This window comes from Lytechinus pictus, chromosome 10, assembly GCF_037042905.1.
Source record: "Lytechinus pictus isolate F3 Inbred chromosome 10, Lp3.0, whole genome shotgun sequence".
Classification (NCBI taxonomy): domain Eukaryota; kingdom Metazoa; phylum Echinodermata; class Echinoidea; order Temnopleuroida; family Toxopneustidae; genus Lytechinus; species Lytechinus pictus.
Genome location: NC_087254.1, coordinates 29,724,704 through 29,737,104, shown reverse-complemented (window position 1 = coordinate 29,737,104; position 12,401 = coordinate 29,724,704). Strand labels below are relative to the sequence as shown.

General features: G+C 37.0%; 1 protein-coding gene across 1 annotated transcript; it reads right to left on the bottom strand.

Annotated features, from left to right (window-relative positions):
- Nucleotides 1–585: 585 nt before the first annotated feature.
- LOC129269445 (cytochrome c oxidase assembly protein COX11, mitochondrial-like) lies at nt 586–11,853 on the bottom strand. The gene is made up of 5 exons (XM_054906948.2): nt 11,692–11,853; nt 6,577–7,140; nt 5,765–5,920; nt 4,158–4,325; nt 586–3,371 (listed from the first exon to the last, which is right to left on the bottom strand). The coding sequence occupies exons 2-5, from the start codon at nt 7,123–7,125 to the stop codon at nt 3,225–3,227; spliced, it is 1,020 nt and encodes a 339-aa protein (XP_054762923.2). The 5' UTR covers nt 7,126–7,140; nt 11,692–11,853; the 3' UTR covers nt 586–3,224.
- Nucleotides 11,854–12,401: the final 548 nt, after the last annotated feature.

Sequence of the window (12,401 nt, the reverse complement as noted above, 5' to 3'; positions counted from 1 at the left end):
AGATTCTTAATCACTCAAATCTTCTTACCTTTCTATCCTCCCATCTGTCATACGAGCTTCTCTTTCTCTATATCTTTTGCTTTCTACTTCTACTCTTCCCTTTTTTCCTGTTTCTGCTCTCATTCATCAACCCTCCTACCTTTCTCTCTCTTTCACACACACACCCACTCGCACATGCCCACCCTCACATACAAAGACACCACACCCATCTTTCTCCCTTTCCCATTATTTTCAACTATATCCCAATTGCAGATTAATACTTCACAGTTAACTGCTCTTCTGGTTTTCCATGGCAAAGAATGAAGGCTTCCATCATGTATTCATTAGTGTCAATGAGGATACAGGGAGGTATGTCACATTTCTAAATGGACATGCACTTCACCATTACAATCCTTTAAGACTATTTGTTCAGAAACTCCACAATTTCCTTTCACTTTTGTTTTCTTTTACATACAGAATGGTATGTCATAATATTGCAGATATTATTTGAAAGATATGAACCTGACATTTTGGTTGACATCTACTTAGTTTTACAATATCCTCTCACAGATATACAACAAAAATATGCAATGAGAGAATTATATATAATAGAAATAATCTTTGAATTTTATTTCGCTTACAGAATATTGTTTTCTCCTCAAGCAATATACAAATAGTGGTTATTCACACATCTCAAAATACAAGCAATTTAATAGTAGGGTATATACTGACAGGTAACTAATTATCATTTTCAATAATTCATGTCACTCTTATCCATTTCACAAACTGGCAAAATTTCTGAATCTGAGTTAAGGATCAAGCAATATTTTTTTCCTGCCACAGGAAATTCAATGATCATACCTGAGAAAATGAATTCATAATCCCTATTAGAAAATAAACTGCAAAGTGCAATGAGGTAACTTACAATAGACTGAATGACAAACAATAACTTGAAATGAAGTGAAATATCTGACTAGTTTGAGTGAATCATTTTTATCATTATCATTTAGAGGAAAAATATCTTCAAAATTTGTAATGATGTACATTATTTTATCCTCAAAACATCAAAGTCAATTCATCATCGAGGATATTGCTTTGAAATCATAAATCAAATAAATGTTGTGTTTTAGTAAAAAAGTAATGCTTGTTGTTTTTACAATGAGTATCTTACAACCTACACTGTATCTATGAATGTCAAGAAGGGAATCATACTTAAACCTTGCTAATCAATAGAGGGCAGCATCACCTTCTGATAATTCAAATGACATTGAGTTCAACAAACACGAGAACGCTGCCTCATGCATTACCAGGGGGAATCCTCAGTTGTTTTCTACCAGTCACTGGGAGTTTCGGCCCATTAGAAACAATACTCCCTCTTGGTGGTGGGCCAGCAGTGCAAAGCACCACCTTCCCCACTGGTAACAGAAAAAAAGGAAAGAAAAGAAAGAAAGAAATAAACGAAAAGAAAAAGTTGCTTAATTGCTGGTCACCCTCTTCCTTTGGACATACTTGGTCCAAATCCAAGCAGAACCCTTCTCTGCTGCCTCAGAAGCATCCCTACAAGCATGCTTATTCTTTCTATTTGAGAAACCCAACTCCCAAACCACCTAGGCAATGATTTTGCTACGAACCCACGACAACCAACCTCAAAGGGGAAGCAAAACACCTTCCAGCCCTTGCCTGTTAACTCTGCCACAAGTTCAGAATATCTTGTGAGCTTGCGCTCAAAGGCATAGTCAAAATTATCCTCCCAAGGGATGGTCAACTCTCCTAGAACTATTACCTTTGCAGTCAGTCCACAATACAATATCGGATCGCAGATTTGTAACCATCACATGCTGTGGGAAACTCCCTTTTCCGTCCTTCAAAACCTGGTTGTAAGGGACACCATAAGGCCCTGGCGCCGCACCTGTTCTTGTCTTTTCCAAAAAGCTAACAACCTCAGAGAGCTTTGGCTCAGCAAAGTCAAAGGGCTCTCCCGGCTCGGGGAAAAACATTAAGCATTCACCATGTACGGAGAAGGTACAAAGGCCATATATGCTTGGTCAGTTTTAAGATAGCAATATGTAACCGGATGGGTGTTTCATAAAGCTGTTTGTAAATTAAGAGCTTCTTTAAGAACGACTGGTGAACCTTTCTTACACGCTAAATAATCTTCAACGAACATTTAATGATAAATATCATTTACCACAAGAAAAATTCACCAGTCACTCTTAAAGTCACTTTCAACTTACGAAAAGCTTTATGAAATTGATATTACAAACCATGTTCATATATTCCATTTATCTCTAAAATGCTACAAATATTGCAGCAATTTAATGGATGTTCCTTTGATGACTGAAGTATTTAAATATCTTTTTTTTAATGCCTGGTATTTGCTTCTTGCTTCTAAACACACAATGGCATTAGGTTTACGAACAGGACCCTAGACAGAATATCACAATATCACCCAATGCTGCGGAAAGCACAACTCATAAACTACATCCAAAGAGAAACTGCAATGTTGCAGCTATCATGTTGACATGTTCTGTGCTCAATTGACATTAACAACCAATTTATTACCAGGCAATCACTTCCTTTGTTACATAAGTTAATTATGCTCTGTTGTTGGTAGATGATATTTATTGGCGGCATGATTACAGCATTCTGACTGTACGTTCAGATGACATACCACAGTATAAAATTGTAGGAATTGGAAAGTGTTTAATGACATGTGCATTAGTTATATTACGGTACCATAATAAATAATGCAATATTGGTGTATCTGAACAGGATAAGGAAAAAAACATACAGTGGAGTAAAAATGAAATAACAAACAGCATGAGTAAAAATGTTTAGTGTTCTATGTTCTGCATAATTTAATTTTACTCAATCTGCATGAGTAAAAATGTTAAGTGCTCTAATGTAAATCTGGGCACAATATCGTGAAGCAATATCATGTATCCTATTTGTCGATCATTTTTAATGACAGCATAGCTCTCAGCCAATCAGATGCAAGGATTTCAGTAACAATTGCAACTACTCATTGACAATTTAATGCATGAGACATTTCCACATTAGCCAGTCTGACGGAAATCTTGACAGCCATTCAGAATAGTGCTATTCATCATGATGGCTACTATGACAGTCACTTCAACGGTCATTACTGAAGCCATGAATGGCCTGATGGTCAATCTCATCTACAATGTCCTTGTGATGGCTATTCAACACGCAAATCAAATTTGATGGTCAATTCCCCCTGATGGTCATTCTGGTCTTGACCAAGGGTCAGGAAGCTCAAGTCCCTCCTTGGACTCAAAGAAGGTGTAGGATAGAGTGATATTAGTAACCTTGGCCATCTTAGGGTCCTCATCAAAGTCAGGGTCGATGTAGAAGAATACTGGCATGTCAACCTAGAATATAACAATGAAAGAAGAGAAGGGGAAGTGAGCATCACACATGGCTTTTCAGATTTAAGAATAGCCAACACAAGGATCCACAAATCAGAAGGGCACAGTTTCATTGAACATCAGAATATTCACCAAGTGCAGTAGTCACCCCACAGATTAATTTGAAACTTATTACAAAGTTCATCCAAAATGAAAACTAGAATTATCACTGAAGGTGATTAATATATCTGCACTATCATGAAAGCCTTATGTGCCTTGGGCACTCTGCAGAGTGGATTTGGCGCATTACAAATCACATTTATAATATAATTATTATTATTATTAAATGTGAGAATAGTTTTTCTCCTGATTTATCCTCATAATCTATCATTAACCATAGCAACACATTCTGTACCACAATCAATAAATGTATCTAATTTTTGTGAATCTTTACTCTGAGACCAATATGTGTACTAACTCTCATGGGTATTTCGCAGAAAATGAGGATCTACGCAAAACGGTAGTTCGCTTCGCAAGATATATGCAATAAAATAAAAGGCTCAATGGTATTCGTTTCTATAAAAATTGTCCTGTATTCTTCTCGTCCTTGTAAGGTGAATTAACTACATAAATACTACAAGTAATTATTAACTAATGTGTCACATTGATGAAATACTTGCAATTAGCACTGCAATGCTAAATTTTGTTTGCTGGTAGTTGAAAAGAAAAAGGGTTGCCTGAAAATTGCAATAAATGGCAGGTAATCTAGGCTGCTGGCTCGATAGCGGGTAGCGCTTATATGTATCATACCTGTTCATGAGGGTTCAGCCGCTGCTCTTCAAAGCAGAAACACTGGATCTTATTGAAGTACTGTCCAGCATCAAACGGCACTACGTTGTATGTTGAGATACCAACGATGGGTTTATTTGTAGGGTTCATTGCTGAATAGAAGGCTAGGGCAGTCTCACCGGGTACAACCTGCAGATAAATGGAGTTATTCAAATATGAAATACTCTCAATTGATTTCTTGTTACTTCAAATACTGATTTATATTTGAACTTGAAATTCTCGGTAATTACATAAAAACTAACATTTGAAGAGTAAGAAGACATCTGTCACTAGGGATGACATGAAATAATGGTGTCAATTGTCCTTTCACTGCAAGTCTAAATAACATTTGTTTGAGCATATCATTTAATAACCACATCAGATTACCATACTTGAACTGTGGTAATAAAGAATGTTTGTGGTATGTCTCATTATTAAAGTAATTTCTACTAACAAAATAATAATTAATTCCACATATTTGGAGGTCTTGACTTCTTGAAGTATATTGAGCAAATTAAGTCTAAGCAAAAAAAGGTATTCCACTCACAATATTCTTTCTTCTAGCCCCCAAGTCTGTACATGTGTTTCTACAAACACAATGTGAGATCTATGTTGTGTCATAAAGCTCTTAATAAATTATGCACAACTTTATACACATAAATGGTAGCCTGTTAATGTATGGTAAATCATATTCTCACTCATTAAGATTTCCATCAACTCTTTTCGTATCTGATTTTTATGAATCAGAACTTTCATTATGAACAATGAAATAAATTTGAATCTTATTTGTCATGATGAATTCATGGTTATTTCACCCCACAAAATCAAAACAGAAAAAAACCAAAACAGAAAACAAGAATGGGTCAACAGTGTAATGTTGTGTGTAACTTTCAAATAACTCAATAGGTGGTTTCAGACCGCCTCGAAGTTCGTCAGTTCCAGGTATTCTCTGATCGGGAAATTTACCACGATCAGAAAATACCAGGTATTTTGGTAATGTGAAAGCAAACTACGCGTAATTTCCCCGAAAGAAAATACCCGCTAAATAGTAGGTACTTGGCGAAATTACGAGAACTTTCGCGGGGATTTTTCCAAGGTCGCAGGTATTTTGGCAATGTGAAAGCAATTTACGGGAACTTTTAGCCCAGCGTGTCGTTGGGCGCGGGCGCCGTGGGTGGCTGCTGGGCTAGTTATTTTGAATCTCGCGCCTTGCCTGCTTATACAGACTATACTACGCATGCTCGTAACTTCAGAAAATTATCCTGAAGGGTATGTTTCGGGGCGGTGTGAATGCAGGAATAATTAATGGGTATTTTTTAGCCTTAAAAAGTTCTCGTAATTTAACGGGGATTCTTATGATCGAGGCGGTTTGAAACCACCTCCAGAAACAAAACCCAGGAGAGAACTATGAAATCATGTGTGCAGCAAGGCCAATGGATTAACTTTTAAAGGGATGTTTGGGGGACTAATCCATTATCAAATGATACAAGTGCATTGCCTGGAATTTGGACCCTGAATCTACTTGGTATAAGCCCACGAGACTACCACTGGATCCCTGCCCATCTTTGTTGTGGTTAGAGTAGACTAACCTTGACTTCAGTCTGTTGAGGTCTGAAGTTCCATCTCATGCTTGCAGCAGTGTCTGCGTTGAATCGTATCACAAGTTCTCTCCCTCGCACGGGAGCCATGGTCTCTACCTTCTCAATATCATGACCCGCGGTGGCCTGACCCCCTAAACCCGTTGCCTGGAGGGAGAAGATTCATAAATAAAGAAAGAACAATCTTGGTATGAATTATTGAAACTTTATTCTGGAAAATATATATACCAATAACATCAATAAATACTTTCACAGACATTTGATGATCAACTATATTGCCCCTTACATACAGTATACATCAAAGATTTTATCAAATTTCACAAAAAAACAAAACAACAATAGATATGGCTGCACTGGGAGAGGGGCTATTACTATTGCCCCCACCTCTTTCCATGAAGGGGGGGGGTAAATTCCACCAAGTGTGCAACAGACCCTTCAATTTCAATTAAAAATATAAACAAACATCCTCTGAATCAGCTTGATTGCTGCATTCCCTTCCATGAGTCATCTTAAACATGATTGATCATTGTCCTCCTAAGAAAATTATTCTGGGTAGAGCCTTAATTATGACCGGTCTAAAATAACAAGCAAATCTAAAAAAAAATAAAAAATCAATGTTTTAATGTAAGTTTCTTCTTTGATTAAATATCAAGGAGATTAAAGTTTCAAAATCTGAAGGAGAAATGAAATTTTTTTTTTCCTTCATATTTTAAGTTGATGTTGTAAATAAATGACAGTACAGATTACATCTTCAAAACTTTACCTTTACCTATGTTATGTACTGTAAATATTTGACATTTTACCTGACAAAACACTGTGTAGAGAGGAACAGCTGCATAAGAGAATCCAACCACAAGGACTGCTCCAGCAATAACATACAACATGACAGACTTATTCCTCTCACGCCATGCATTCTGCTGGCTCCTACTATGTGAACTCTTCAAACGTACAGTTCCTGGCACAAACGGACTTCTAACATTACGATCACAGTTCCTACATGTGAAATTATATGTCACAATGTAAGGCCTGGTGAGTCTTGAAATGATTCCTGTGTGATCTAATGAGGATGAAGTGTGCAGGTGGGTTCCTCCAAACTGTGACAATAGTTTTAAGGTTCCTTGAGAAATCCTGAATGTTTTTGCTTCAGTTCTTGAGCACCACCGGTGTGATGTTAATAGTGACCGATGGAGAGATGCTGTTGCCTTGGTTGACAGGAAGTGATGATCAGATGATTTCAAATGGCTGGTGCCCTGAAGTAAGTTACCTTTGAAGAGGTTTTGTTGCCAAGGAATTGATAGAGATGATGTAGCCCTGGAGAGCCCATTAAGCTGGTTGGATATTACTCTAATCATGCTGCTTCAGCAATCCTACGGTGGCAAAATCGAAAATAAAAAATAATACTAATAAGTTAATGGTTTAATCTTAATTGACAAATATAATCCAATAAATAAATTAATTCTACACAAAGAAACAGGTAGAGCCACAATTATATTAATGGAAGAGTGCAAAGATTTTGATTGTTTCTTTGTACACAACAAACCCATCTTGGAATCTTGAGTAAATTCATCAATGGTGTAAATATTAGAAATTTGTGTCAAGCCAGGTGGATTTCTCACTCAATTTAAATCTTACACACATCAACTTAAGTCAAAAATACTTAATTGAATAGCTTTAGAGCAAAGAATTTGTACACCATACATAATATCAATATGATTATAAAAAATATAGTCAAACTTACTTCGAAATTAGAAGAAAAAAAACTGATTTCAGACTCATATTTTGACACTAAGCTTTCAAGCTGTCAAAGTCATACATGAAGGTGAATTCATCAGACTTCTGAACTATATGAAACACCCTGGGTAGTTTTGGACAAACCAACAAATAACTAAAGCAGGGTGCTACATAACTTTAAAGAAGCACTTGCCCGGTCACGCAAGTAAATTTTTAAATAGTTGGAATATACTTGCCCAAAAATCTATTTCACTGCTCGAAAAAAAACCTTGAAAAAAGGTTTTACCTCTTAAAAAGAAGTTTTGCGGCTTTACAAACCATTGAACTTTTTCTCTCTTTTGGCATAAACTGATCTACCTTGTTATTGCATATCTTTTTCCAAAGTGATTTTATCTTGCCTGCCATGACCAAAGTTAGGGTCAATATCATATCATATTGACCCTAATTTTGGTCATTCTACTGTGAGAATTTTGCCTGCCCAATTCGGGCATATGTTTATGTATGAAGTTCGGATAAACCAGGGAAGTGGAAGTTGCGTGACAGCCAAAGTAAGTCACTGTTTTTTCCTTTTAAGTTTATTTTTTCCCCGTTTCGGTGCATTTCAGGCCAAAACAGAATAATAACCTTCATTTTGGTCCAGTCCTTTTTATATATTTTTATGAAATAAAGACAAAAATCAATGAGCCGTCTGTGTACGAGGAGAAATAAAACAAGAATTAAATGTTAAAAAACTCCTCGAAAGAGACGGCTGCCAGCTGTCTAGTACAGTCATGGCATATACAGCCTGCAACCTTTCCAAATGTATTGCTTTAATGGTTTGGTTGTCAAGTTGAATTAGCAGTATAAACATGACAGATTAAGAACAAACTGACAGTATGGCAGTGTATCCTATTACAGGACACCTTTATTTCAGTGCTTTAAAAATGACAACTAGAGACAATACAATCAAGAAAAATTTGCACTTGCTATTCCAAATATTATGAAAATTATGAATATGATAAAATCATTTTATATTAACGAACCGTTTTCTTTGCCTTGCACTTGTCACATACCCCTTCACGAAAAACAGTTATTTTCGTGCATGACACATTACATCATGATTCCGGACGCGCGCCTGACAGGTCACAGCGACAAATTGTGTACAACGGATAGCGGAGCGTTCAACTTAGCGGTCGTGTACATTTTGCTTATTACACGACGTCATCCAGCCATTGCCGAGAGCCAATTTATGAATGAAAATATAGTAAGCATGCGTAGTGCAAGCCTACCATTTCTCCACACAGTATTCCACCAAAACAAGTGTGCAATTCTCTATCACCTCGTACCTAAATCGACCTCGAATTTCACTTTCTTATATTATATATGAATTATGAAAGGTATTCTCGGAGGATCTATTTTCTCACCGATACCGCACAGGTAAGCGAATTTCGATTACTTCTTGCTTTTCCGTCAAAATCTTATGAATTAGCGTCGGTATGGCATCGTGTTCGTTGGAATTTGTAGAGTCTATCGCAACGTGCACAAAGTCAATTGGCTTCCGGGTTTCGGAGGGTCGCATGAATATGCATGAAATTGCAGAGTTTCGATAATTTTCGATCGATACCGGAGCGATCCGATCACGAACCAAGACCATTTCCCGCGTACATAACGTGACCGGATATCGTTATCGCTATCGATACTTCCGCACGCAGTCCGAAGGAATTATTTTGGCGACCAACTAGTCATGACGTGATCTGCGCAATTGACCAATCAGCGGTCTCCAAATCGCTGTGCGGAGACAATCTATCTTTTGTACACAGTCTATGGACGATTTGTCGTTGTAAAGATATTCTCCATTATAATGATGTAAGAAAGAATTTGTGTGATTTTTCTTCATATATCACATCATGCTTAAATTCTAAGTTTTTGTTTGCTTTTTTTTATATCGAATCTGAGCAGATGTTGGTGATAAATTCGTGTTTGATAACTTATTTTATTTTTTCTTGTTAGCTGCATGTTCCATGGCACTTTCCAATATTATGCTTGTTCGTATCGTGACGCTCATCAAGTTCTATCGATGCGCTGCCGATCGTCGACGACTCTACTCATGGTAAACCTCGCGCACGGGTACCTTAAACTAGCCGTTGACGATCACCCTCAATACACCACACCTCATCATTGAAATTCGGCAAATCAGGACCATATTTCCGTCAGAAAATAATCAATTGTTAATGCAAAACTATGTTATATGATATTTAAAAAATGTTCTGTCATTTTAGAGATAAATAAGGTAAAGTTTGATTTTTTTCGCCTTGTTTTTGCAATCTTGTTCAATGTATTGCTCTGTAAAATTGAATTGCGGAAGTCTTACGGTACGAAATTGTTTTCGAACGCAGTAATATGCACGTCCGGAATAGTGTCCGGTAATACAATACGTGACTATACCAAGAATAGAAATGTCAAACGACACTTGGTAATGCATAATGTGACTGAACATGGAATCGCCCACCCATGGGTGCATTACTGCCACCGTGTACAGGAAAATTGAAGGCACGGCGCATGCAAAGTTGCAACAAACTCCCGCGAATTTCATAAGAAATTTTGTAAAACCAAGTACTTCTAAGAAACTCATCGAACAATGTGAAGTCAGTTCCCCCTAATATGATGAATATCCCTCAAATAGCGTTATTCAAGCGTTGATTTTTCTTCTCGTTGCCAAAATACGGAGCGAGCTTGCGATTTCCCAAATTATTTGTCTAATGAGCTAAAGAGGGCGCGCGATATATCTTCAAATCAAAGACACTACAAGGCAAAGACTAGGCACAAAACTATTTTACACGTAAATCGATGCAAGGCGTTACGCGAAGTCAGCAAAGTGTCCAATCTTTTTACTGTAAAGACTTTGGTGGAACGTTAATTGACAAATGAACAGTAGCACTTGCGGGGCTTAGTTCAAGATACGTAGAATTTTCTATATTTTTTGTTTAATTTGTCATCGCTTTGAATATTTTCCAAAAAGTATTATCGTCAGCAAAAGTAATATAAAAAGTGTGTTTTTTAAGTTATTGCATTTATTGGTGTCTCTATTTTATCAAATCATTGGAACTGCGCATACAATGAATCAAGAATCTAGTTAAAAAAATACCGACAAGCTGAATTAAAGTTGTGAATTGTACTATTAGCGCCACCAACGACCTTCCTTATATTTCCATCGAGGAGACATGCGAAGCAACTTTCCAAGCCGAGGTAAGCGATTTTGCTCTTTTTTATATGATTTTTACATAAAAAATATTTGTAAAACTGAAAATGGAACACTTTTCACCGGAAAAAGCCCTGGTGAGTAGCAGGATGAGTTTCGGCTAACATTATTCGCGTTATGAAGCGATGTTAACGGACAACTCTAAAATCCATAGCGTAGTAAACACTTACGTGGTGCGAGGTTCGTATAACATACAAACCTCGCAATACGTGTGAGTGACTAACCTCGCAATACGCACTTGTTCACTGCAACCACCCTGCCTGTGGGGAATCTACAGGTTGGACTATGGCATGCCAATGCTGTACAGAGCACACACTTTAAAAAATGATTAAAATATCACTTTTGTGACCAAAATTACTAATTTCCATACAGTTGCAATTTATTTTTCATTAGTAACTTGGGAATAATTTTTGTATTCACTAGAGCGCTCAAAAACTTGATTTTTTTGCATATTTTTGTGTACGCCCTCTATTGGTGGAAAATAATATGGCAAGAAAATTTTCATTTTGTAATCTCTATTTTTAATTAAGAAAAAAATAATTTAAAGAATCAAATTTACTTAAGAGTTAAGGGACAAGTTGTAACTTGTATGATAATTGATATGAAGAATGAATAGGTGTAATGGAAACTGTCAGTGTAAAAAAATCAAGCATTTGTCCCAAAGAAAAAGAGAAAATAAGCCAAACATTGCCACCCTTATTTTGCCACACATGGAGATATAACTGAGAACAAGGTTATATCATAACCTTGTTCATTGAATGAGTGGCAATACGTGTGAGTGGGAATCACCCTTAGGCTTAGCTTGGCTACATGAAATCAAAGGTATGGGACTAGAGTATAAAAGATAAACAAGAAATTTGAAGTTAGAATGGAATTCAAACTCAAAGAAAATACGTAGCTATGACAGAGTACAGTGCATAGAGAGTGGGTATTAAATACGAAATCTTACCTCAAATTATAGATGGATGATGATGATGATGATGATGATGATGATGAAAAACTTGGTTACCTTCGCCGATTTCTATGACTTCATCGGGTTATGTCATAACCAGACCTCCGAGATCAACACAGCAATGACAGCATACATAATATCGCTGTACGGTACGCATGCGCAAATTACAAGAGATCCGGTACGAACATGTTGCGTAATCCCCCCGAAATAACTTTCAGCCAATGGGGCCGACGCAATTCATACTCTAATCAAGATTTCATGTCAAGTGCCGGTCAGGTGTCGGGTTTGCACATGTAATTTCATTCTAATTCCACAAGAAGTGGCATTACAGGCGCTACCTATACCAGAGGCTCTATCGTCCTTTTTCTGGGCATCAGCATTGTTCCCAGAATCCTCCTCGTATATATGGTGTCTATCTCCTTCTTGCCCCTCCCTTCACCATCATCATCCTCTCTATCATATTATTCCCTATAATAATTTCACAATCTGGCCGATCAGGATGCCTATCATCCTTCTCCTGAGCATGGTTATCAAAATAATGATAAAGATCAACATCATCATCGTCATTATACCAATCATCTTCCTCACACATCTTTCTTCTCAAACAAACTATATAGCGTCACTTCAATTCTCTTTCACCTTTTATTCTCTCAATCCTTCCCCATCTCACCCCCCCCCCCTGCTCCACGATGATCACTGTCAATATT

Coding starts and splice junctions, on each gene's coding strand:
- LOC129269445 (XM_054906948.2), bottom strand. CDS start 7,125: ATGATTAGAGTAATATCCAACCAGCTTAATGGGCTCTCCAGGGCTACA. Junction 5,921..6,576: donor TCTACACAGTGTTTTGTCAG/GTAAAATGTCAA, acceptor TTCTCCCTCCAG/GCAACGGGTTTAGGGGGTCA. Junction 4,326..5,764: donor CTCAACAGACTGAAGTCAAG/GTTAGTCTACTC, acceptor ATTTATCTGCAG/GTTGTACCCGGTGAGACTGC.